The 25762-nt window shown below is 48.1% G+C and overlaps 1 protein-coding gene across 5 annotated transcripts in view; it reads left to right on the forward strand.

Moving 5' to 3' along the window:
• SPTBN1 (spectrin beta, non-erythrocytic 1) overlaps positions 1-25762 on the forward strand; it is a 189057-nt gene that overhangs the window by 153474 nt on the left and 9821 nt on the right. For all 5 annotated transcript variants that reach the window (XR_004903667.1, XM_028516163.2, XM_036027958.1 and 2 more), the window contains 15 exons: positions 220-422; positions 5121-5211; positions 9906-10052; positions 10913-11176; positions 12573-12797; positions 13249-13338; positions 13515-13796; positions 14448-14578; positions 15843-16047; positions 16424-16798; positions 19614-19858; positions 21002-21140; positions 21903-21987; positions 23860-24056; positions 25170-25282. Coding sequence is in view for 4 of the 5 variants with exons in the window: in XM_028516163.2 (XP_028371964.1) it covers positions 220-422; positions 5121-5211; positions 9906-10052; positions 10913-11176; positions 12573-12797; positions 13249-13338; positions 13515-13796; positions 14448-14578; positions 15843-16047; positions 16424-16798; positions 19614-19858; positions 21002-21140; positions 21903-21987; positions 23860-24056; positions 25170-25282 (2792 nt within the window). In the remaining variant the exon portion in view is untranslated. The remainder of the gene's footprint in view (positions 1-219; positions 423-5120; positions 5212-9905; positions 10053-10912; positions 11177-12572; positions 12798-13248; positions 13339-13514; positions 13797-14447; positions 14579-15842; positions 16048-16423; positions 16799-19613; positions 19859-21001; positions 21141-21902; positions 21988-23859; positions 24057-25169; positions 25283-25762) is intronic.

The raw sequence follows: 25762 nt of genomic DNA on the forward strand, positions 1-25762 counted from the left end.
CACTTCCGGTGTCCCACTGGGTCTTCTTCCCCTCCCAAATTTTTCTTTTGTCAGATTCAGTAGATTACTTGCCAGTGTGGTGAGTAGTGAAGCAAGTCTGGTGGAGTGTGTTGCATGGAAATGTAGGACGTAGGAAAGAGGGTTTTCGTTACGCTGAAAGTGAGTCACTTCATAAGGTCTCGTTCTTTTGTGACTTTTTCTTCTCCCTTTTTAAATAAGGAATACGTTTTGGCCCATACCGAAATGCCCACCACCTTGGAAGGAGCTGAAGCAGCCATTAAAAAACAAGAGGACTTCATGACTACTATGGATGCCAATGAGGAGAAGATCAACGCTGTTGTGGAGACCGGCCGGCGGCTGGTGAGCGACGGGAACATCAACTCGGATCGCATCCAGGAGAAGGTGGACTCTATCGATGACAGGTACAGTGTTCTGAGGTTCTTAGGGGGGTCTTGCACCCTGGGACTTGAGCATCTTTGTCACTGGCCAGAAGTCCAGTGGACAGGCTGTGGCCACCTAGCAGAACTTAATCTACCACGGAAAATCAGCAAATGGCTGCCTGAAATAGTGGTTCTCATTGTAAGATGTGCACAAGTACCCACAAAAGAAATCAAGCCTGAGACCGCAAACCCATCTCTGCCCAAAGGTTTACGGCAGCAGTAATGCTGAGTAGCAGTCGGGTGTGAGCCATGCCATTCCGCAGCTGGCACAAGCATGTCACCCGCTGGGACCCTGAGAGCCAGACACTTCCCCAGCCAAGCCCACCTTCTCCTGCGTCCATCGCATAAGACTCCTCTGAAGGCTGCCAGGAGGGAGTGGGGAGGGTGGGTGAGGTTAGCTTGTCCCAAGCACCTGGCAGAGCCCCAAAGGAACATTATCAGGACTTTCTTAGAAAATCGGTTTGCGTAATGCTATAATAGGAGCTTTCTCATGATGAGAGAAAAGACCTTTCCAGCTCTTTTGCCAGGGCATCTCTGGGATTGGATGGTTGGTTGGTTTATCCACCCATCTACCTCCAGTTCTGAAATAAGTTTTTTCCTGATTGAAGGACAGTATGCTCTGTTTGGCCTTCACCCCTAGTTCCCCCGCCGCCTTTGTTATTCCTCAAGTGGGAGGTCAGGGCCGGTCCAGGTTTGGATGCCCCAGCACGGGCTGGTTCTGGGCTGGCCACTTCCAGCGTCGTCTGGCCCGTCCACCAGGTCTCTGGCCTCTGTTCCTGCTGCTCTTCTCTGGTCCCAGATTGAGCTGCATTTAAGGGCTTATTGTGAGACTGCTGTTATCCAGAAACAAACTTTGCCTCCAGACTCTCCTTTGGCCTCCAAGTGCAGTGAACAGGGGAGCTTCTTGCTGAGGGCACTTCCTTACTTCCCATATCCAGGGGTCTCTTGGGACCCTGGGACCTTGGGCCAGATTAATTTGTGATGATTTGGGGTGGAAAGGGGAATTACTCTTCCCCATAGAGTTCCTTGCAGTCTGTGTTTTGTACTGCTTCAGAGCCTAGACTGTGTGTGTGCGCTAAAGGTGCCGGTGTGGAATAGTGTGTAACATAGATTAATGATAGTTCTGTGGCTGCTGCTTTTAAAATAGCAACAACAACAACAAAAAAAGTCTTTCCACCAAACCTATCTTAAATGAGTGTGAGAAACAAGGATTGGCCAAGGCATTCTTAACCTAGAGAAAAAGAATTCCCCTTTTTCCTAATGTTGAGTCACTCATTATTTTGTGAATACCCCATACTCCTCCGTGTTGGGTGCACACAGCTCGTTCCTGAAGGCGGGCTTGGCTGCTAGGGGCACATGTGTGCGGCAGCTGCCTTGCAGCTTCCATGGTGTGTTTATTCATCCTCTGGTGCTGCAGCTGCAGCTACAAGGGGTCGTTGGAAACAGGTGATGTTGTCAAGACCAGAGATCCTTGGAGGTGAGAACATTTCAGCAGCCTTCAGTTGTGGCTTAATCTTCTTTTTGTCCTTGACTGAGAAGAGAGCCTGGCCTCTTGGAGTTCAGAGCATCCTTCAGATTTCAGGTTTTAAAAAGACATGGAAAGAGGATCCTCTGCTATGTACAAGAAGCATAAGAAAAATGGGGGAGGGGCTCCCCATGGATCTGCACACTGGAGGACTCTTGTTTTCTTACTTTCCTCAGCTGGTGTTAACTGAATTCTGGTTTCACTTCACTGTCCCCAGAGACCTCAAATCTGAAACTGACCCCCCCCAGAGGATACTTGTCTGTTACAAAAATAGACAAATATGAGTTCCAGGTGCTGTAGCGGGGTACATGCCTAGGAAATACCTAAACTTCAGATCTAATCCCCTGTCCAGAAACATTCTGAGTCACTTATGAAGTTATTGTCACAGAATGCAAAATCATTATAATGCACTTAAACATTTTGGAAATCTTGTCAGTTACCACTGACTTTGTGAAAGTACCGAAACAAAACCCTGGCTCTTAACAGCTGTGGGTGGGGCGCAAGTGTCCCTTAAAGTGCTTGTGACTGGGTGGGAAGGGGCCTGCTGTCCACCTGACCCCCGCTGCGCTTCCTGGCCCAAATGAAAATTACAGCCACAGGGAAACCCTGGGAGAGCAAGGGACAGTATCCAGCTTCGTAAAGCCAGACCCTATGTGACAGGGGACAAAAAGCTTAAAAATCCCAGCCCACTTTACTCAGGCACCTGTGGTTCTTTCGCAAGAACCAGAGTTTAACCCAGCATCTGCCTCTTGTGATGAGGGGAGCTTTGGGGTCACGTGATGGGGTCAGGAGGTGAATGATAGAAATGAAGCAAGGGATTCAACATTGCCCCCAAACAAAGAGCACTCTTAAGGACTGTGGGGAAACTATAGCCACGTTATATAGGAGGCCCTTCCCTATAATTGAATCCACCATCCAGCTTTGAAAGACCTTCCTGAGTTTCACTTCCCGTGAATGACTTCGGTTGCCAAAAGTAAACAGTGGAGCCACATGCGCTTCTCTCTAGGGTTTTCTGAGTCGACAGCAGTCTCTGCCGCTTGCCTAGCTGCTGAGCGGCCTGCAGAGCTCATCGCTCAAAGGCCATCATGATCTTGCCCTCCCATGGATCTGTGCCATTCAGACTCGGGACCCTGAGTCACTGTTTGGCTTTTTTTTTCTTCACGGACTCACTGTGAGAGAAAGATTGCCCAGCCAGGTACCTGACGGGCACACATGAGACTTGATTATCTAAGACATGCATTCAGGATACTGCCTGGTCGTCTTTCTCCCCTAGTGAATCTCCAAAGTGTTTGAAGTTGTTTTTATTTCCCCGTGCTGTTGACCTGCCAGTGTCTGTGACTCTTCTTGCCATCACAGTGCTTTCGTGGGGTGCTGTGGAAGGGAGGGGGTCTTTCATTCAAGGCCTTTGACTAAAGGCAGGATTCTTGCGTTTTGTCACCAACTCCAACTCAAATTACTTCCTTCCAGACAATTTGCTTTATTATCTTAAAACCTCCTACAAATAGTGACTGGAATTTGAGGGTAGAACACTTGAAGACCTTTTGACATTTCTTCCCCTTCCACATTTTTAGATGGCTAAATTTCTTTAGCTGAAATTCACCAATGTTAAAATTTTTTTATTTTTAATTTTCAGTCTTTGAGAAAGGATAGCAATGGAGTAAAGGGGAGTGGCCTTTATTTATTTGTTGTTATAAAAGCAACAGAACGTCTAAAATTTGGGGTGGGGGGAACTATCTTTAGTTTCATGCCTAGCACATGCCATTTTAGTTTTCACCTTCTAATCTGTACCTTAGAGTTTTATGTCATTGAATTATGCGTATGGTCTTTTCATTTAGCATTACATCAGAAATATTTCTCCATTTTCGCATTTTGCCTAAGTGGTATAAGCATATTAAGATTCCTTTTTCTGAAGATGTGGAGCCCCTTTGAACTACTAGAAAATATATCAAACAGTCCTTACGTGTATCTGGCATACACCTCACAGTGTTATTTCTATTCATATTTTTCCTGTTGCTTTGAGTTGCACTGAGTCGCTGGTGCCTGCAGGAGCTGAAGCCATTTTCCTCTGGTTCCCCAGGCAGGGGTAGAGGCAGTGCTGCCACTGCCACGTGCTTGCCAGCACTCATTGAAGACCCGTGTGACCTGTGGCATTGCTCTGAGGGCTTTCTTGCTTCTTCTGGAGGAGGCTTCTGTATGAGTCAGTCAGCAGTAGGCGCTCGGCATGCTGTTCTTTATTGTCACTGTGCGGAGTCAGAGTTCGTGTTCTTTCCCTGTCCCGCCATGGGGACTGGTGGGTCACGTGAGAGCGCTTGCCCCTGCGCAGGACCAAGACATTGCTTTGAGAATCATAATGAAAAACTCAGACCTGCCCATCTGCACTCTGTTTCTTTGCCTTAGTGTTCTACCTTGAGGCTGGACAGCTTGGATTATGCAGAAGATCAGGGAGCTGTATTTTCTGGCACTGCTGGGTGATTCTGAGTCTGGGACAGCTCTTCCCTCTTTCAGGGGAGCCGTGCCCCATTCATTGACAGCACCGCATTCACACAGCTCGTCACACTGTCTGGTGCAGAAACTGAGCCACTGGGTGTGTGACGGAAGTGTGCCAGTGAACTCACTTATCTATTAATAAAGACTGGGATTGAGTAGATAGATATCTCACAGGTCTAAAAGTTTTCCTTCCTGGTTTAGGTGAGTTTTTCTCAAGCTGGGAATCTGTTTATCAGGAAACATTCATTATCTGTATTTTCTTAGCCATGTGTGTATCCTGTCACCCAGTTACAAGTTCACGGAAGATAAGTTTCCAGTTTTTTCTCAGTACCTAGAATGGGGATTTGTGCACACTTCAAGCTCAGATTTCCCACCATCCCCCCAGCCCTAGATTAGGAAGCACCACACTCCTACAGCTCCTTTGACTGCTTCCTCAGCCTGTTGTGTGGCTGAGACAGGTGCTGTGCTCTTTGCTGCACCATGCCTCCCTCACTCATTTGGAGGATGCTGAGCTCTCTTGTTTATTTTGTCACCCTGACATTGTTAAGAACTGTAAGCAGACTGTTTTCAGCATGTGTAGAAACCCAGGAAAGAGACTGGATTGTGAAGTCTGTGTTTCAAGATTTTCTAATTCCTGTTTTTAAAAAATGTTTTTACCATTATAATAGGCATAGGAAGAATCGTGAGGCAGCCAGTGAGCTTCTGATGAGACTGAAGGACAACAGGGATCTCCAGAAGTTCCTGCAAGACTGTCAGGAGGTATGTCTCCCTTCAACCTCTCTCATACTGGTCTCCAGCCAGAGCCAGCCAGCATCTGGCAGCAGAGCCCCTGGAGTAAAACTGAGGCCAAAAATTTACATCACGTGATTTTCAGGTGAGGTAGTATGGTTCCATGTCAGTGCTCCAACCTACAAGTTACCACTTAGTGTGACGAGATTATTATTATCTGGAAGATTGTCGTCTGGAGGAGCCATGCTGTCCACTACAGTAGACACTAGCCACATGTGCTGTTTCATTTTAAGTTAATTAAAACGAAATTAGATGCACAGGGTAGTTCTTGAGCTGAATTTTAGGTGCTCAGTAGCCACCTGTGGTTGATGGCTGCCGTATTCGACAGTGCAGGTGTAGAACATGTCTATTGTCTAAGAATAGTGTGTAACCTAAAAGCATTTTAATACTTTAACTGTTCAAAGAAATGTCCATTCTTCCCAATGGAAGGGAAGGAAAGAAATGAAAGAAACTGGAACTGGCTACCCAGGTAAGAAGCAGAGATATAAAAAATACATACTGAGTTCCTATTCACTGAAGACCTTAAAATATCTACCTTTCCCCCTCCTTAGATTCATGTCTTAATATGCCAACAGCAATAATCCTGATTTCAAACTGAGTTTTAACATGTGGTGTTAATCTGGTGGTTCTCATACTACTTTATGCTCCCTTGGTACAAGCATAAACAAACTTGTGGAACTAAAGTTAGCCAGAAAGATGTGGTTGCTCTGCAAGCTTAGCTGGAGAAAAGCATCTGGCTGACTTCACTTGTGTGAGTTCCTGAGCGCATCATATTTCTCTCGGCTGCTGGAGAACAACGGTGTACTCAGTCCTCTCTGGTTTTCTTAGACTAAATCCCCTCAGAGGCAGAAACGGGATGGATTATCCAAGTGAAGCTGTAGAGCCCTTGGGTGGGGGTAGAGTCAGGTCGCTCACTGAGGCCACGACTCAGATCATCACAAACACCTTTCATGCAAATGCATGGCTGTGTGTTAAAAGAAATAACGGCACTAATAATATTCATGTTACATCATCTGTGACAAAAGCAATTTTTCATGTCCATTAAACTGTTGTCTTACTGTGAATCCTGAAATGAGCTCCAGCAGCTAAACCTTGAGAAGGAAAGCCGCTAAACTATGTAGTGTAGGGTCTGTCGCTTTCAATACCACGTTGAGGAGTCCAGGTCTCTGGGGAGTTTGCCTGGAGCCAGACAGGCTGAAGACAGGAGTGCCTCTTCAAGTGACGTGTGGGCATTAATAATCCTTTTGAATAGGATGCTCACTTAAAGAGGCATTCATGTCCCAAGACGGCACAGAGGAGAGTAATGGGATCTAAAGCTAGCCATGTGGCGTCACATTTTGTGTTGCAGTGAATACCAGGTGGCCCTTTAGCATTGGAGGGAGGAAGAGGCATCAGATGTTTGCAGCCTGGTCTGTGCCTGCCACAGATTGGAAGTCCCTGTGTGACCTTGATGTTTTCCTTGAAGCACCAACAATGACTTGTTTTAATCTCAGGTCATATTCGGGGTGGATAGGGAATCAGTGGGCTTACGTGCTCTTGCCTAAAGGGCGAGTTAATGAGATGAAATTCACCGACCTGACCACAGTGAGGCCTGGGCTGAATTTGAGAGGATGAATGAATACCAGGAAACAAGCAGGAGGTTGAGCGGGCTAAAGGAACCCTTGGAGAAACCCATTTGAAATTTCCAGCCCCTGTTTTCCATTTACGTAAGTGTGAATTTATAAGTAGAAACATGTAGGTAAAGTAAATAGATAAAATGATAGCCTTTCCCAGTGGAATCACAGCAAACAGTCTTAGGAAGTCTTGAGATCTTTGTTAACACTTGTTTTGAATTGGGATCCTTAGTTACAAGGAGTCCACCCTTACACAACAGTGGCCGTTAGGCACGTCCAGCAGCCTATGTCCTGGAGATGATGTGCAGGTCTCCTTGTGACTGCTTGGCATGTCTCTGGGTTTATCTTTGCTTTCCTTGAGTATCATTAAGTTCATATAAGCATAGTATCTACTGTGGGGTGTCAGTTGTCCCACATCAGTGGGTACATTTTTTTACAGAGTGATGAAATTTAGGTCAGGTGTGGGCCTTTCAAAACCCTTGGAATTCGAAGTACAATCAAAGGGATAATGTGTATTATTCTATCATTCAGCCTCATTAAAATACTCCTCTCTTAAGTCAGAATTTCTGAGAATGGAGTTTGTAGAGACCAGCCCTACATTTGCAAATCTACATACCATACTGGAAGGTGTTCACAGAACACCCAGGGGTCAATTACTACCGTTGCTGGCCGTGGGTCTTGTTCAAGGTCTGGGCACTCCCACATTGTCTCTGTCACACTCTCTTCCTCATGGGTGCTTTGACTTGAGGAGGCATGGATTGTGAAATCTGCCACTGTTGCCCCTCCCCGTAAACACTGCCTAGGTGGGGACATTTATTGCAGCAAGCAGCGATAAGCGCTGTGGTGGGAATGGGTAGGGGCCCACCTCAGTGTCCCAAGTACAGGTGGGGAATACAAAGAGCGACCTAATTTTAGTGTTATTTTAATATGACATCCTGAAAAAGGAATGACTTAAAAGGTTCTTCTTTTCTGTTTTTTTCGTTCACAGTGTATACCTCCTGCTTTTGTAGGGAGGGCAGTGTAACTGGATGGGTGTGGCACAGGGATGGCAAGTTCCGTGCTTTGCTTTTAGCTTAATCAGTTGATCAAAGCATTTTCCCATCTGCACGGTGTTCTTTTCCACAGAGAATGAGTATGTTCTCAAATGACCTTTATAAATGCCCACAAATAGTAACTGTAGCCCTGGTTCCCAAGCGCTGATGAAGGGCTGATGCACTAGCAAGTCCCATAGACCCATTTCATTGTGCTTCATCACATGAGGCTTTATCTATAGGGTGGTGTGTTCAGCAAAGAGCAGATTTGTTTATAACAATGTAGTTAGCTTTTTTTTAAGATCTCTTGGCTAGGTAGTTATGAATAGCAAAAATATGTGAATGTCCTTGGTACTTCAGATAAACACTCTCTATTGTGTTTAATATCTTTCCATCATGTGTGCGTGTGTTCATGTGTCTGTACAAAATACAGGGAGAAATCTTACTATTTAGTTTCCTTTTAACTTCTTTCCCCCTTAGATTGAATGAATGCCAGTAGTATTTCAGATAGTAGCTGCTCAGATGATTGGAAAATAGATAATTCTTTAGAAGTAGGAAATTTACTGTCTCGATTGTCGTGTAGCAGATCTGTGGTTCTTGCTTAGAGAGGGCTTTATAAGATTTACTGGGTTTTGCCCTCAATAAAGAGTGACATCAAAGATCTCTCTACTTTTTGCTTTCAATCCCCAGCCCTTCCTGCATAGTGGTTGAGCAGCCTGAGAAGGCAGAGATGGTGCTGGGAGCTGCCATGGCCAAGGCCAGGCATCCTCCTATGACCCGCATTGCCCCCCTTGACATTGTTCCCAAAGAACAGGCTTTCTGTTGTTTAAGCAAATTTACAGGGAAGCCTTTCCCAGCAGCGGCCCAGAGTACAAGTGAATGGCCTTGGGAATGTTGCTCCTGTGGAGGTTTCTGTTGGCTTTATATGCCATCTCTAAACCTCTGGAACAGGGTCATGAAGGTGTTCGGGTGCAATTTTGTTGCGGTAGCAACTCATGTAAAAGCGGGCCTCTCGTGATCATGCAGGAGAAGGGACACAGTCCCTGAAGACATTTGCTTCTCCTTCCGGGCTGACACTTTATATTCCTTGTGCATCTTCCTCCTGGGCCAACAGACAGCTCTCCCTGGGTCCGTACTGTGTATGGGATGGGATCTAGGACCCTGGCATGGCCAGCTATAGGTGGGAGCTGGAGGAGCCGGAGGATCAGGATGAGAGCCAGCAAGAGACATGTGTCCAGAGCCTAGGGTTGGGCTGACTCCCAGCCTGAGCCTCAGGAGAGAACTCCCTTCTCAGACCTGTCAGCAGCTGGCAGGCCCTGTGAGGCTTTCCAGAGTCCAGATCCAAGCTGACACGTCGGGTCTCAGAATGCAGTCCTGTGAAGTGTTCTTGGTCTGATTGGAAGCCCTTCAGAGAAGCAGTGGCTGTAGAAAAGGGGGTGGAAGGACTCAGACATGGAAGAGAGGGCGTCACGTTGCCTGACCCCTGCACTGAGTGAGCCATTTGTGCTTCTGGGCATTTCCATAGTTGCACCGTGAGGGGCAGATAAGAGGGTAGCAGTTTGGGTTGTTGTATAATAGAATTAGAAGAGTGAAAAAAACCCCAAGTGGAGTGACAGACAGTCCATCATGGCTCACATGGCACAGCCACGTGGGCGTGTGTTGGGAAGGGAAACTAGGTTGTGATGGGGGCTGGTCGGGGCAGAGCGTTAAACATGAGCCTTTGTGGGGAGAGCTGGTTAAGGGTGCCAGGCAGTTGGAAAGTCGGCTCAGAGAATGTTGTACTTCTGGATTTAATGTTAGACGTATGGATTGGAGCAAGGCTCAGGTCCAGCCTCCGTGCAGTGGAGATGCCTGTCATGACAGGTCAGAGTTGTAAAGTCAATATTTGGTTGTCTGTTGACTTGGAAACAGGTGCAGTGTGCCTAGAGTGACATAACGCAGCTCTTTCCAGGCAGAAAAAGGGCTGATGTCCATGGTTGCAACCTCTGAAACCTTCCTGGTTTGTTTTCCCTTTTCCTAGCTCTCTCTCTGGATCAACGAAAAGATGCTTACCGCCCAGGACATGTCTTATGATGAAGCCAGAAATCTGCACAGTAAATGGCTAAAGCACCAAGCATTTACAGCAGAGCTCGCATCCAACAAAGAGTGGCTGGACAAAATTGAGAAGGTACATTAAAATGTTGGATGAGGCTGGTGTGGCCACGGGGAGAAGATGGACTGGGTGGAAATGAGCCCCTTCGGAGTCACATTTGATTGCCCGCAAAAGCTACATAGTCAGTACCCATCCCATGCCCACTTACCAGTTGTGGACCTCAACCTGCAGAAACCCAGCCAGCTGGTGCACAGTGCTCATGCGTCTTCCCAGGAGTCCCAGCTGCGTAGTTGCTGCTGTGCGTCTCACCCGCTGGCACGCTGGGCTGCGAGCCCCTGGGCAGTGTCCCAAATGTCCTGATCGTATTTCCTGTGGAGGACTGTGATGGAGACTGATTGGGTCCCATTGCAAAGAATTTAGAAATACTCTGTATTCTTAAATTTTCCTACTTTTCTTGTGTGACAGCTCTAGTCACTGTAATAATTTAAAATGTGTTGATTCAACAAGGGGGATTCTGTGTAGCACAAGCCCAGCTGAATGTGAATGTGATGAAGTTCCCCGCCCTCCCTTCTCTTCCTTGACACTATTTATGTTGTTTCAGACTCAACAGTTAAAATAATGCTTTCTGGTCTTTTGGGGCTGGTTGGGAGGGGGCGAAGTCTGTCTTAGGGTATTGGCATTAAATGTCCCACTGCCCCAGTTAAAACCATTACAGCATGTAGTAAATCACTTCTTGCTTGACTTGTGCGAAAGCTGGTGCATAGACTGGGCTGTTGTTAGTTGCGTCGAGTAGCAACTTTGGGTGGAAGGAGTGTGTGTGTGTCCGTGTACACTGGGTGAATCACAGATCAAATAGTCTTAGGTTTGTTTTTCACAGTGACGTTTGTTCTCCAGCAGACTGTTTGTTTATAACTACAGTGGTTTGTGTTTTCTAGGAAGGAATGCAGCTCATCTCAGAAAAGCCTGAGACAGAAGCTGTGGTGAAGGAGAAACTCACTGGTTTACATAAAATGTGGGAAGTCCTTGAATCCACTACCCAGACCAAGGCCCAGCGGCTCTTTGATGCAAACAAGGCCGAACTCTTCACCCAGAGCTGTGCAGATCTGGACAAATGGCTGCACGGCCTGGAGAGTCAGATCCAGTCTGATGACTACGGCAAGGATCTGACCAGCGTCAACATCCTGCTGAAAAAGCAGCAGGCAAGTGGGCGAGGCAGCCCCCTGCTTGGCCCCGTTTCTGTTTTACTGCCATGGTCTAAACTCACCCACTGTGTCCTCAGCCATCCAGCTCTGTGAAGGGGTTTTAACCCAGCAAAGTGCCCCAGTAGCATCATGGGACATTCCCAGAACCAACCGGAAAGAAACAGTATTAGTAGAAGTATTGGGTGTAGGTGCATGGGAATATTTATTTTATCATCACCATCTTAGGTGATGGATGACACCTTTATTTAATGGTGTGAAATAAATAAATTCACGGGCGAATAAATAACTCATTTTCTTTGGTTCTGCAGTTTACATAGAGGAAAGGAATCGTTCACATACTTTGTTATATAATGTCTAGATACATGATAGTAGTTCAGGGTGCAAGAAATTTGATTTTTTTAATATCACTATAGAGCATTATATGGGCAAATGAAGTTACTTCAGATTTATGAGAAAACAGCTGCAGTGAGCTTGAGAAAGCAAGTGGGGGGCAGAATCTCCCGGTGCATCCCCTGGCTGGGTTTGTACTGTGCGGCCAGACCCTGGGCCCAGCAGTTCTACAAAAGCATCTCAGTCACTACAAAAGCTGTCAGCCAAGTACCTGGGCCTATTTCTTCAGCAGCACCTACCCTTCCTTTTGCTAAATGATTTGGTTATTCTGTCCTTCAAGCCATTAAGCATTCAGGGGTTTTTCTCAAGGGCAGTTTGTGGCCGTAGCTATTGACCTGCCCAGCCCACAGGGGGAGTCTGTTTGTCCCCAGATTCAGGCCCCTTGTCTCTAAACTGACTGTCAGAGTACGTGGTCTTCCCAGTGTGATGCTTCCGAGTGACACCACCAAACCTCTGCTCTCAACTTTGCTAATTTTTTTCATGTAAATAAACAATGCGTTTTCAGCCAGTCATCCAAGTATATTAAAAAAGTCAGAAGATAAAAAGTCAGCTTTCTGACTGAAGAAATTGAGGGGAGAATGATGACATTATCTATCCTTCTTGCCCAAAAGAGCTGGAAGGAACCTCAAGACTTTATTTCCTCCTGGTGGCTGAACTAGCTTCCAGCATCCTTACAGCTTTTGAACAGGCCGATAAAGACTCTCTTTTCCCCATAAGTAACTCTTTGTTTTCCCTGTTATTTTCTTTCCAAGTTCCTGGATACACTTGAACGTTCTCCCAAATTTAAAAGTCCTAGAAAGGGATTTTTTAAAAAAAATCAGCCGACAGAGCAGAGTGCTAATTGATAGTTTGGTACATGTTAGGAACCATTGCTTAGTCTCTCTACTGTATAAATTTATATTCTTCAGTCTTCGTTTTGGCCAATGCCCAAAGCAACCGTTTTAGAGGACTGTCTCTGTCGCCTTGTCTCTGGGGTGAAGTTGGCTCTGTTTTCCGGCCTCAGATGCTGGAGAATCAGATGGAGGTGCGGAAGAAGGAGATCGAAGAGCTGCAGAGCCAGGCCCAGGCCCTGAGTCAGGAGGGGAAGAGCACCGACGAGGTGGACAGCAAGCGCCTCACCGTGCAGACCAAGTTCATGGAACTGCTGGAGCCCCTCAGTGAACGGAAGCATAACCTGCTGGCCTCCAAAGAGATCCATCAGTTCAACAGGGATGTGGAGGACGAGATCGTGAGTAGACCCTTTCTGCTCGAACAGCTTTTCCGTAAACCTCCTGTCCCGTCGTCCTCTGTCGGTCTCACATTGGGCCATGTTGGTGAGCCAGGCTATCTAAGCCAGTGAATACTGTGTGCCTTCTAAGGGTTCCTTTCCCCTCTCACATGAAATGCAACTCCATATATATATGTATGTGTGTGTGTGTGTGTGTATTTTTTAGTTCTCTAGAACATTAATTTTAAAAATAAATTAAAAATGAGGACTTAGTTAAGTTTGACGTTGAGGATGAAGTAAGGTCTGAGAGACTGGTGCTCGCCCCGTGTCAGAGAAGGCTGGCTTCTTGGCCGCCCTTCCCAAGGGGAGCAAACACACTTTCTCTCGAGCTGGCTTCCCGGCTGTCCCCTGCTCTGCTTACTTGTTTGTTCTTTTGGAGCAGTCCTGACCACTTATTTGCAATTCTCTCCAGTTGTGGGTTGGAGAGAGGATGCCTTTGGCAACTTCCACGGATCATGGCCATAACCTCCAGACCGTGCAGCTGCTGATAAAGAAAAATCAGGTAAGCGTTTCTGTTCAGGCTAGCACAGTCTGATACATACCTGCACCAAATTAGATGGCAGAGAGTGTAAGAGAGCTTTGGAGGCTTGCGATTTCCCCTTGGCCCTCACAGTTTGGCATAAACAGCATGCTGTTGCTATTTAGCAGACCTTTTGTGTGTGTTCCCCGCTCCCACAGACCCTCCAGAAAGAAATCCAGGGACACCAGCCTCGCATCGATGACATCTTTGAGAGGAGCCAGAACATCGTCACCGACAGCAGCAGCCTGAATGCCGAGGCCATCCGGCAGAGGCTCGCCGACCTGAAGCAGCTGTGGGGCCTCCTCATCGAGGAGACGGAGAAGCGGCACAGGCGGCTTGAGGAGGCGCACAGGGCCCAGCAGTATTACTTCGACGCGGCTGAGGCCGAGGCGTGGATGAGCGAGCAGGAGCTGTACATGATGTCTGAGGAGAAGGCTAAGGTGAGAGGGGGTTCTGGCCCCTCCTGAGAGGAGGCTGGGCACATCCCAGCAGCCCCAGAAGAGCCTCAGACTCGGCCCCGAGTGTTTCTGCTAATGGCTGTGTCTTTGTGAAACATTTCATTGCTGCTTTTGACTGTCACGGGGCACCATGGTGCATAAAGGTGGCTGGAATTTTTTGTCTGAATCCTGGCATGTCATTAACAGTGGGTCATCTTGTTTTGTTTTGTTTTTCTTTAACTAGCAATTTGCTAGAGTCCTCCTTGCTCTCTGTAGTTATAGGGTTACCTAAATTTTACAATGTAAACAATACTTTTAGGACAGTTTGCAAGCATTTTCAGGTTCCAAACTCCCGATAGACCCACATATCGGTTACACCAAAGGGAGTTTCAGCCAGCCGGTGCACACTGGGTGTGCCCGGGCCTCGCTCCGTGCCATGGCGGGGTCTCAGTCATCCTGCATTGTCCTTGAGCTGGTCTTCCACACAGTGCAGTCCACTGACGCTCTTGAAATGCTTCTGAGTCCTGCTGCCCATGTCGCACTTACAGTTTTTTTTTTCTTTCTCAGAGGCCTTCCTCTTGCACAGTCTGTCTTCCTTTCAGGTGGCATTGGGTCTGGGGGCGGCCATGGTGTGACACTCCCCACTCTTTGCAGGATGAGCAGAGTGCTGTTTCCATGTTGAAGAAGCACCAGATTTTGGAACAGGCCGTGGAGGACTACGCAGAGACGGTGCACCAGCTCTCCAAGACCAGCCGGGCCCTGGTGGCCGACAGCCACCCTGAAAGGTGAGTGCCGTGTCGTACAGATGAGACCAGGCTGTCAGTTCCTCCTGCTAGGGGCCTCTCGCCTCCACCCATGCACAGGTGAATGGCTGCACTCCCTTGAGTAGCTGTTAACATAGATCTTTGTGAAGCATTTGTAAAACCTACCCAGTAGGCCTGTGCCACATAGGAAGGGTGAGTTGTTACATAGGGAGTTGCTCTTGTCAGTTAAATGCCTCCTCTGGCCGAGGCCTGTTGAAAGATTATTGGTGACGTGAGTCAGAAGTGCAGATTGATTAGCACAGATATAGGCTATCTAAGCACCTGACCCTTGTGTTGAGAAAGTCATCCAGTTTAAGAAAGTTATTTCTAGTCTTTAAGGGGAATGGGATAGTTTAATTACTAGTAGTTACTGGTAATTAGGAGTGGAAGGGGGACACATGGACCTTATCAAATAAAAGGGCTCTAGGAAGAACAAAAGGACACCACCCCCTACCGCTCACACATAAACCCTAGAATGCCTGAGGAGTAAAAAGATAGAAGAGGTGAGTGTGTGGTGCCCCCAACTCCAGACCGAGCTCCTGCATTAACTTCCGTGGCAGTCACTTTAGGCGTTCGGTGTTTGTAACTGCCTTTTACAACTCAGACAGGAAAGGAACCAGCTTTGTACGTTATCCTAGGCAAGTTGGAGAGGGGTCTTTGAGGAGTCCAAGGTCAGGATTCCCAGGAAAGTGACCTTCCCAGTCTCCAGGGACAAGCATCAGGTCATCTCTTTGCTCTCCTGTTGCGAGACAGTCACTCTGGGGAGAAGGCGGAGCGAGGGGTAGGGGTACAGCTCACCCAGGGCCCACGAAACGGGAGCAGCAGGCCCCGCCTTCCCGGCAGAGAAGAGCCTCCAGCCAGAGCAGGTGCAGGTGTGTGCCAGACGGGGGTATCGTTTGTCCCTCTGGCAGCGTGGTGCCTGAGAATGTAAGGCGGCTCCTGGATTTGGCATTAACTTTCAACGTCAAAGGAAATCCTGATCTCTAGAGCCAGCGGTGCTGCTATGAGTTTCCTCTCCCCTCCCGCCATTGTGTCCGGATGGCCTTCCGCCTTAATGACTGTGTTTTGTGTACATCTTGGCTTTTCTTGCATCAAACTTCAGAGTTTTATTTTTTAGGCTAAATAGGTTAATTAGACATTTTCTTCAAGAAATTTGGTATAACCTGCTCTCGCATTTCCACCGCATTTGTTTTCTCCCTGAAGGGAACTTAAAGGTTTTTCTCCTTCCAACCCTCCCTGCTTTCAGTGAGCGCATCAGCATGCGGCAGTCCAAGGTGGATAAGCTGTACGCAGGTCTGAAGGACCTCGCCGAGGAGCGGAGGGGCAAGCTGGATGAGAGGCACCGGCTGTTCCAGCTCAACCGGGAGGTGGACGACCTGGAGCAGTGGATCGCTGAGAGGGAGGTGGTCGCAGGGTCGCACGAATTGGGGCAGGACTACGAGCACGTCACGGCAAGTACTCTCGGGCAGAGCATGAGCGGCGAGCTCTGGGTGAGGTTGGCCAGTCGCATTCTTTGTGAGCAGATGAAACGCTGTGGACGCAGAGGTCATGGGATTTAATTTCAACTTGTGATTGTATCACTGGGTGACTTTGACTTGGGTTATGTGACCTCTCCATGCCCCCTTCTGTTGTAAAAGGGCATGGAGCCAGTGCCTTACTCGGATACAGTGAATGAGAAGGAGGCCTGATTGACAGGAGGTGTGAGAGCTAAGATCTGTTGTCGGGTCATGCACGCTACTCATTTCTTTCCAGAAGACATTCATGTGATCAAGAAATGAAATGTTCACAATAGTCTCTCTGATTTCTTTACTCTCATCTCTGTTTCAGATGTTGCAAGAACGATTCCGGGAATTTGCTCGAGACACAGGGAACATTGGGCAGGAGCGCGTGGACACGGTCAATCACATGGCAGATGAGCTCATCAACTCTGGACATTCGGATGCGGCCACCATCGCCGAGTGGAAGGACGGGCTCAACGAAGCCTGGGCTGACCTGCTGGAGCTCATTGACACGAGAACACAGATTCTCGCCGCCTCCTACGAACTGCACAAGTTTTACCATGATGCCAAGGAGATCTTCGGGCGCATACAGGACAAACACAAGAAGCTCCCTGAGGAGCTGGGGAGAGACCAGAACACAGTGGAGACCTTGCAGAGGATGCACACCACGTTTGAGCACGACATCCAGGCTTTGGGCACACAGGTGCGTGGGGGGCTGCCTGGGGCGGCAGGCGTTTTCCTTCCCGGAGAGAGTCTCTGGGCATCTCTCACTGTCCTCGAAGCGTGCTTCAAAGAACGGCCTAAGTCAAGTCATGCATGTGCGTGCAGACATGTAAACATGCTCCATTGATTTGGGAGAATCTCAGTCCAAAAAGTTCTACAGTTGCCACATTTTCAAACATTGTCACAGGACCATCCTCGTGATTAAAGTAAATAAACCAGATGCACACAAAACATTTGCAAGTGACAGACCTTCTCAACAAGGATGTGTGATGTTAGCGTATCTGTTTAGAATAATTTCCAAAATAAGGCCTGATTAGTTCCATCACCCGGGGTCTGAGTCATGTGTCCAGAGAGAGGGAAAAGCGAGATTCTAACATTTTAATATGCCTGGTGTCCCCCCCCCCCTCCCCGCCCCAGTGTAAAATGGTTAACACTAAGGCTTTGTTTAAAAGCTGTTTGACCAAATGATGACAATGTAACAGTAAGAATCTACAGTATACCCACTGTCTAGGTTGCTCTTTAATCTCTGCATGGTTCCTTATTTAGTCTTAACGTCTTTTAAATAAAATAGAAAGTATATTCTTCCCCCCACCTTGACCACCAAATTTCATGGTCCCAGAGAAGAAGTCAGTTTTATTATAGATACCAGCCCTCAGTATATTGGGGTTTTGTTCTTGTCTATTAAGGGCACATTGATGATCCAGTGTAGGGTTTGGCAAACTTGTGTAGAATCCCAGAGAGTAGATCTTTTCAGCTTTGTAGGACACACCATTCCTGTTGCAACTGCTCAGCTCTGCCGTTGCAGCAAGCAGCAGCCACAGACAGCGTAAAAATAAGGGGTCATGGCTGTATGCCAGTGAAGCTTTATTTATAGAAACACGCAGCCCAGATTCAGCCGTGGGCCGACCCCTGATGTACCCCTGGTACATCAGCCTTACCTTTCTTTTGTGGGCTTTGGGCTTTGCTCTGTAGAGGGACCACCTTCACTGCCATTGCCACTTCACCCTTGAACTACCTCCTTCTAGAAGCAGAGGGGGATCACAGCTGGGGCTCCATTCAGATGCGTGCTGCAGCTTTTCCACCAAGGAGGTGGACGGTGTTGAGGGAGTATTTAAAAGAGACACACGGAGGGGTCGTGGGTCTGTTCCACGTCACACAGAATTTAAAAGGGAATCCCGCCGTGCATTGTAAGGACTCCCAGCCGGTGGACTCCCAGCTCTATGAAAACTTAGTGCTCGATAGCTTGTCGGCTTCGTGTTCAGAGGCTCCCGTTGCATGCACACAGGTCCTGGAGCACGATGTGACTGATCCCGACGACGCAGTGGTCAGAGCAAGGGCCGACTGGGCACGAGTGGGGCCACTGCTCTGTATCGCTGCGGCTTAATTTACCTCTCAGAATTCAACCCCTCGAAGTGTTGAAGGTTGAGGTGACGCTTACAAAACGTATGCCATGGCAAGAGCTCTGTGGACATCCTCTGTTACCACGTAGCAGAAGCTACGGGGACTGTCAGGACGCCTGCAGACGAAGTTACAGCAAACATGCCGGCGGCAGGGCTCTCCTCCGCACCTGTAAAACCACGCACTTTTAGAGACTCCGAGATGGCAGAGTTGTCCCTCATTTCATCATTAACTTTCTGCACCTTGTGGGGCCCAGAGAGACGAGGGAGCCTGTCAAGGGTCCAATAACATCCAGGGCTGCAGTCCACTCCCCCGAGCCTGATGGCCCCTGTCTCACCCCACTCGAGTGAGTGCAAGGAGCCGTCCCTGTTTGTCTTCGTGGCCGCATTGGCACCTCTCACGTGGAGATGCCGTCGTTATTTAACCAGTCTCTCACTCAGGGGCATTTGCTTTCTTTTCTTTTCTTTTTTTTTTTTTTTTTTTTTTTTTTTTTTTTTTTGCTTTTGCTTTTGCAGACAATGCTGCAGTAAATAGCCTTTATGCCTTTCATTTCCTAAATGTGCAAGAGTAAGTGTAGGGCAAGTTCCTTGAGGTGAGATCATAAAGCCGAAAGGACGTGCGTTTGTAATTTCGATAGGTACTGCCCGTGTGCCTCTGTAGGAGCTGTGACCTCCTGTCCTACCAGCAGTGAATTAGCTTCATTGGCAGGTAGATCATCCAACCTGAATTTTGCCAACCGACAGATGACAAATTATAGTATCTCTGATTAGCATCTCTTCATAAGACACGTTCGCATTTTGAAATTTGCGTAGTTAAAATTTTACCTTTGACATCAAGCCTTTTTTCTCAACTCTGTTAGATGCTGCATAGTTATGTTTTCCCAGTAAAGCGCCCCATTGTGAGAGCCCATGCAGATGATTCTCATGTCGTTTTCAGCAGCATCGCGTAGCACTGGAAAAGGTGTTTTCAAAATGTGTTCTTCCTGGCAGTTTCTCCCTCATGATGAAAACATTGTGTTTACCCTGAAGGAGCAGATTAGGTGTTGATCTTTTTAACACACCATGTGTTTTCTGAATCATCCTTATATCCCAGGCCACCTCCAGGGAACCGCTCCTGACCAGAGTTCCCCTCCTGCATTGCTCTAACATTTCAGTTGTTTTATCGTTTGTGCAGAACTTCATGTTGTACTTCAATACATTTATAGTAAACTTGGGTTTCTGTGACTTGGGTCTCCCTGATGAAGCTGTGAGCTTCCTGGGGTCAGGGGGCCCCGTTATGGCTTGGTGCTCCCACCAGTATGTAAGCAGAACCCCGTGTGGCGTGTGTGTGAAGGGAATGGTGGGCGATGGAGGGGAGGCCCAGCCCTCTGACCTGGCTGTCTCCCCCATGGCTCACAGGTGAGGCAGCTGCAGGAGGATGCGGCCCGCCTGCAGGCAGCCTACGCGGGCGATAAAGCCGACGACATCCAGAAGCGGGAGAACGAGGTCCTGGAAGCCTGGAAGGCCCTACTGGACGCCTGTGAGGGCCGCAGGGTGCGGCTGGTGGACACGGGGGACAAGTTCCGCTTCTTCAGCATGGTGCGTGACCTCATGCTGTGGATGGAGGATGTCATCCGGCAGATTGAAGCTCAGGAAAAGCCAAGGTAACACGCCCAGCCTCCCAGGCAGGCAGTCCAAGAGCTGACCCCGGATAATTTGAGATGGGATCTTCCAGAGAGCACCAGGGGCCAGAGCAGGGGGTGGGCGTGCGGGGAGGCTGCCACTGCTCCACTTGTCCGCTGCGCACACCTGCCAGGGCACGGGGGGCCCAGTGTGGGTGAGCCCTCCTGTGTCTCCCCCGCCTGCCCCCGTTCCGCCCTCACTCAGGGCCTCCTGCCCTTGGGCTGTCTCCCTCATCATTGGAATGAGGCGACTTTTCTGAGTCCTTTCTCTATGTCAGATTGATTGAAAAAACAATCTGTCCCTTTTCATAGACATCACTAAAGGTGTCTCTTAACCCTAAACATCTACTTTCATGGCGTCTTAAGATGACTGTTTACTAGTTGTTCTGTGTCTTCCCTTTGCCTGCGTTTCATGCAAAGTGGTGAAGAGAAGCTGATAGATGAACAAGCAGGCACACAGACAGCTTCCAGGTCACCCTGCCCCTGCCGCTGCTGGCAAATGACCTGTGTCCCGAGAGAAGATATATATTATCTGTGTTATGTATCCACTGTATTTCCAGATCAGGACTTCCCTGTCTTAGGTTGGGGTTCATGAAAACCTCCTGCAGCTCCCCCAGGCATTGATTTCTCAGCTGGTTCCTGCTCTGTGTGTCTCTTCATGTCTCAGTAAGGAGGGGAGGTATCAAAAGCTGCTCTTTGGACACACACGTCCTGAACCTGTGGCAGCTAACTCTGGGGTGCGATTGGGAACACATGTTGTCACTTCTGTACCTTCTTAAAGAGAATCTGGGCTGCACTTCATTGTAAGTTTGAACTGAAATACAGTGGTTTTTCCGGCATCTGCCTAGCAGCAGCCATTTTGAATTCTGCAAGCACACGAGCACGTGCACGCACACGCACACGCACACATACATGGGGGTAACTTACTCTGAACGTTAGGCGACATGGCTGGTCCTGAATTGTATTGTCGTTGCACTTCAGCTCCTGTGACTGAGGCTGAATCAGACCTTAAAGGTAAATTGTGCCGTCAAATAGCTTCCTTCAAATTAATAATGTGTTTCGAAACCAGCACATTTATTTGAAAAGCTACATGTCCTAAAGGAGGTATTCTTGGTCTCATTTTAGGGATGTGTCATCTGTTGAACTGTTAATGAACAATCATCAAGGCATCAAAGCTGAAATTGATGCTCGTAACGACAGTTTCACCATCTGCATTGAGCTGGGGAAGTCTCTCCTGGCGAGAAAGCACTACGCGTCTGAGGAGGTAGGGAGCTCCCTGGTGCAGGGGCCGCAGGGTGACTGACCGCCACGGTGCTGAGATGTGAAGTGACTTTGTGGGGGGGGGGGGGGGGGGGGGACAGAGAAAAATGTATGTTTACATTCACACATACATATGCTCATTCTTATATATGGGAACTCCTTGCTGCCTTCCCGTGTGTGTAGAAAAATTACTCAGACTCTGGGCAGAGCCAGTAAGTCCAGGTCCGTGGCAACTCAGACCGTTTTGAAGGCCCCGAGCTGAGGCTTCGTCCCCTCTCGCCTTTGTCAGTGCTCTTCCTGGGGAATGCCCTCTCCATCGCGTGTGCCCTAGGTCCGTTTGCTCTTTGGTGGGCGCTTGCCACTTCAGTCAGGGTGACAGTAATAAAGAGCTAACCGGGTTAGTCTGTGCGTGGCCCCTGTCAGGGGACTGGATGGTGTCGAGGTCAGGGCTTTGCCCCTCCGGCTGTCCCTCTTTCCCTCCCTGGGCGTTTGCCGTAGGGAGCCCCAGAGTCTGCAGGGGCTCAGTGCATTCTTGGCCACCTAGTGACCGAGCAGCTGTGGGTGGAGTCCAGCCTCGCTCTCAGCCCCTTCTGCTCTTCTCTGCTCTCCCAGTGCGCAGGTGGGCTAAGCAGTCCTCAGTTCCCGGCTTAGTGGTGGTCTCTGCAGAAAGTGTATTTTTCTTGTGTGAAGTGGCTGATCAAGGGGAGGACTAGGAGGATGCGGTACATTCTATTAAGTTATCCCTGTGATACCTCTTTCCTCACAGATCAAGGAAAAATTACTTCAGTTGACAGAAAAGAGAAAAGAAATGATTGACAAGTGGGAAGACCGATGGGAGTGGTTAAGACTGAGTAAGGACATACTTGGTTTTTCTCTCTCTGCTCTCTTCGGGTGCCCCGTGAAAGCATGCGAGTTTACTTTCCTGCTTTTTGTTGATTAGATATGGTGGCATCACTTAATGATGTTTGTAATTCTAAATGCTTCCCTTTTTGATGCTCTATTTCACTATTTCATGCTAAGAGTTTTTAAGTGGTTTCCAGTGGCATATCTATTACTGTTTATTTTTCATCTTATTGTTGGTCTCAGGGCTGTATGTGGTTGGGGGATCTTTAGGAACCGTATGGGGATGACAGATTTGTGTCTCTGGGAGAGGGCAGAAGCACCCCCCTCACACACACTATCTTTAAGAATTATTATTACTGGCAGAGTCAAGAAGGGATAAAGTTGGCCTGATTATCCTTCTAAGGATGAGGCCTAAGAACAAAATAAAATAAAGACTAACAATCATAAATGTTTTATAGGGAACTAGGCACCCTCCCAAGTCTAACGTATTTTTCTATATTTACTCCCCACAATGACCCTCTGACGTGGATTCTCCTTTTATTCTCTTATTATAAAGGAATAGGTTAAATAACAGAGTTTATAATATGCAGTTTGGGAATAACATTTTAATAATTGGTATGAACCCTGAACGTAGCCCAGCTCAAGCACTCTTTGTGTGCTTTGCCGTTCTGTGTTTAGGGGCTCTGTCCTTGTATCACACCTCACTCCCAGGCACCAAGTTTGCTTACTAGAAACAGAAACCAAGGGCCTTTTCTAAGAGGTGTGTGAAAGACCTAGTGAAGGCATCTCATCCAGTTTGCCCAGAACCCTATTTACACACACACAAATACAAATCCCACTTTTTTTCCATTCTTTGGATAAGGATTTGGCCTATAAATTTTGAGAATTCCCAGGGCACGTTCAGTTTAGTTCAGCAAAATCTGTATCACACCCCACTGTGAACTAAGCACCAGCTTGTCTGCTGGGCAAGTCCCTAGTGCAGTGGTGGCATCTTTTCCCTGTGGCCGCCAGGGGGTTGCCAGGATGACCCAAGGAGACAGTTGGCAGACCCTAGGGGGCCCAGTGTTCCCTGCAGTGTTTCTGCCTGGAATGGCCTCAAGCATTGTGGCTGTAGGTGTGTGAAAATTAATGTAAACACAGCATAGCCCGGTGCTAACCTGCCTTCTCATGGCTGCGGTGGGCAGCATGCCGTCTCCTCAAGTGCAAAGGATGAGTGAAGTAAAAGCCTTAGCCCATGTCATCCCCATTTTGTACAGTGCCCCTCCTATAACCTTCTCTCCCTCTCTCCCTCCCTCCCTCCCTCAAAGAACTACAGTCCCAAGAAGGGTGATTTTTGAATGTCTGCTCCATCAGCATAATCTGGTTGTTGTATGTAGCTAGATTGTGAATTCTTGCAGGCATACCTGAGGCTCATCTCACTCGGTGGGGCCGGTGAGTAGAGTGTGTTTTCTAGCCTGGGCTGTGCCATGTGGTAGCCACTGCCCACATGTAGCTCTTGAGAACCTGAAATATGACTGGCCCACATTGAGATGTGCTAGAACTACAAAATACAAACCAGATTTCAAAGACAAAGTGTAACATCACTAATTATTTACACTGATTACATGGTGGAAATGATAATAGTTCAATATATCAGCTTGTCTGAAGTATGCTTTTAAAATTTTTTCACCTGTTTTCTTTTATACGTGACTATTGGAAAAGTTAGGATCGCATACTAACTCAGTGCTAACTGAGCTCACGTAGCTCATGTATTACGTTCATGTTAGCGCTGCTCTAGACTATAAAACTAGTTGTGCAGGCAGCTGCCACCAGAGGGCAGTGCCATCCCTGACTGCCAAGTCACCCTGCTTCTCAGTACTCACTCTTGGTGCCCTGTGCAGTTTTGGAGGTCCATCAGTTCTCAAGGGATGCCAGCGTAGCCGAGGCCTGGCTACTCGGACAGGAGCCATACCTATCCAGCCGAGAAATAGGCCAGAGCGTGGACGAGGTGGAGAAGCTCATCAAACGCCACGAGGCTTTTGAGAAGTCCGCAGCGACCTGGGACGAGAGGTTCTCTGCTTTGGAAAGGCTGACGACAGTAAGTGGCTGCTGGGTACCCAGTGCTTGGCCTGTTGGATCTCCCGGGCGGCCTCTTCCTCCTGCTCACTCCTACACCAGGGGTTTGTGTTATCACTGTGCGTTTAAAAGCAGTAAGGATCTCCCTGAAGTTGGTGGTGCTCTGGGTACAGGACCTGGGGAGACTCTCCAGGGCCACCACCCCTCAGTCATTTCCTGGGCACTAGATTTATGATCACTTATAATAGCTTTCTGCCTGGTAGTTGATTGATTGGCGTTAGCTTTTCTCTTTTGATATTTTGTCCTACATTTCATAGCTTGGGTTTCCAGGGAGCATACACAGCCTTACAGTTTTGTTCAGAATTTCAGAATTAGAATTCCCACTGTCAGAGACTGATCCTAGACCATTGACAATCTCGCCATTCCTGATCATCACTTCCATCAACACAAAGGCCTTTGGGGCCTGTTCATTGGTGTTTCCTCTTCTAAGATTTGCACTCTTGGTAAAAAGCTGATTCTCCATGGTTTCCAGAAATGGTGTCCTCTCCAGTTTCCCCAGTTCTGGGTGCTTAAAATATCCTTGGGCCAAAATGGAACACTTACGGTGCATGCATATTGCTCGTGAAATGGCTTGATTCCAGTTAGACTGTTCTATGGCTTTTTTTATGTGTTGTCTGGGTTTTGGCTGAACACAAATCCCTGCCACAGCACAAGAAGCCTCCTGGAGTCACTGCAGCTCTGTCTCAGTAGTGTTTGTCAGACAGAGCGTTGCTGGCAAGTCCAGCAGGGCCCCTCATGCTCAGGTAACTCTGTGCCTACTCCCAGTTGAGAGCTGCACAGTTCATTTAGAAATTAAACCCAGTGTCCAGGGGCCATAGAGACAGCTCTCAGGAACCCTGCCAGCCTGGAAAATAGACCTGTTTCATTGTTTGGTTCTCTGTTCCTTGTTGTATTGACTGGTAGCTGCAGTTCCTATGATCCTAATACCATTTTGCTTAGGATGGTAGAGGCTCTGGTTGGCCAGTGTGACCCAGTGTAGAAAGTGCAGGCTAGAGGGTTTTCAGAGTTCCTCTGGAGCCCTTCCCTTACAAGAGGCAGGGTTTGGGGCTCTGCTGAACACCATGTTCTCCCTCAGTTGGAGTTACTGGAAGTGCGCAGACAGCAAGAGGAAGAGGAGAGGAAAAGGCGGCCGCCCTCGCCCGAGCCGAGCACGAAGGTTTCTGAGGAGACCGAGTCCCAGCAGCAGTGGTGAGTCACCGCACTGCCACCGGAAGCTTAGCCCTGGTGGCAAGTGAGGTTTAGGGAGCATCTCGTCAAAGCCTGCACTGTGCTGGGCATAACCACACGTCCTCTCTATGAATTACTTCAGTAGACTTTTTGGAGTCTGTGCAGTCACCCCTGGATAGCATTTGAGAACACCAACTTGTCCACAGTCACACTGCTGTGTAGGCGGCAGAAATGGGATGTAGACGGTTCCCTGTACTGCACACGTGTGCTCACACATGCGCACAGACACACGCTCAGAGTTTCTTTGTGATTAAATGGAGGGAGTGAACCACCCACATGTCCAGCCAGTGATTTTGTGTGGGTGCCTTTTGAAAGTTGTGGGTGGCTTCACATGAAGTCCAGAAATTACTCTCTACTTCTGAAGGGCTGATTATTTTGCTGTGGTAAGAGTTCCATGATAAACCCTAATGCTGCCTTTATGGGGGCGGGGGTCTCTGCAGT

The sequence above is a fragment of the Phyllostomus discolor genome, chromosome 6 (assembly GCF_004126475.2).
Source record: "Phyllostomus discolor isolate MPI-MPIP mPhyDis1 chromosome 6, mPhyDis1.pri.v3, whole genome shotgun sequence".
Lineage (NCBI taxonomy): Eukaryota > Metazoa > Chordata > Mammalia > Chiroptera > Phyllostomidae > Phyllostomus > Phyllostomus discolor.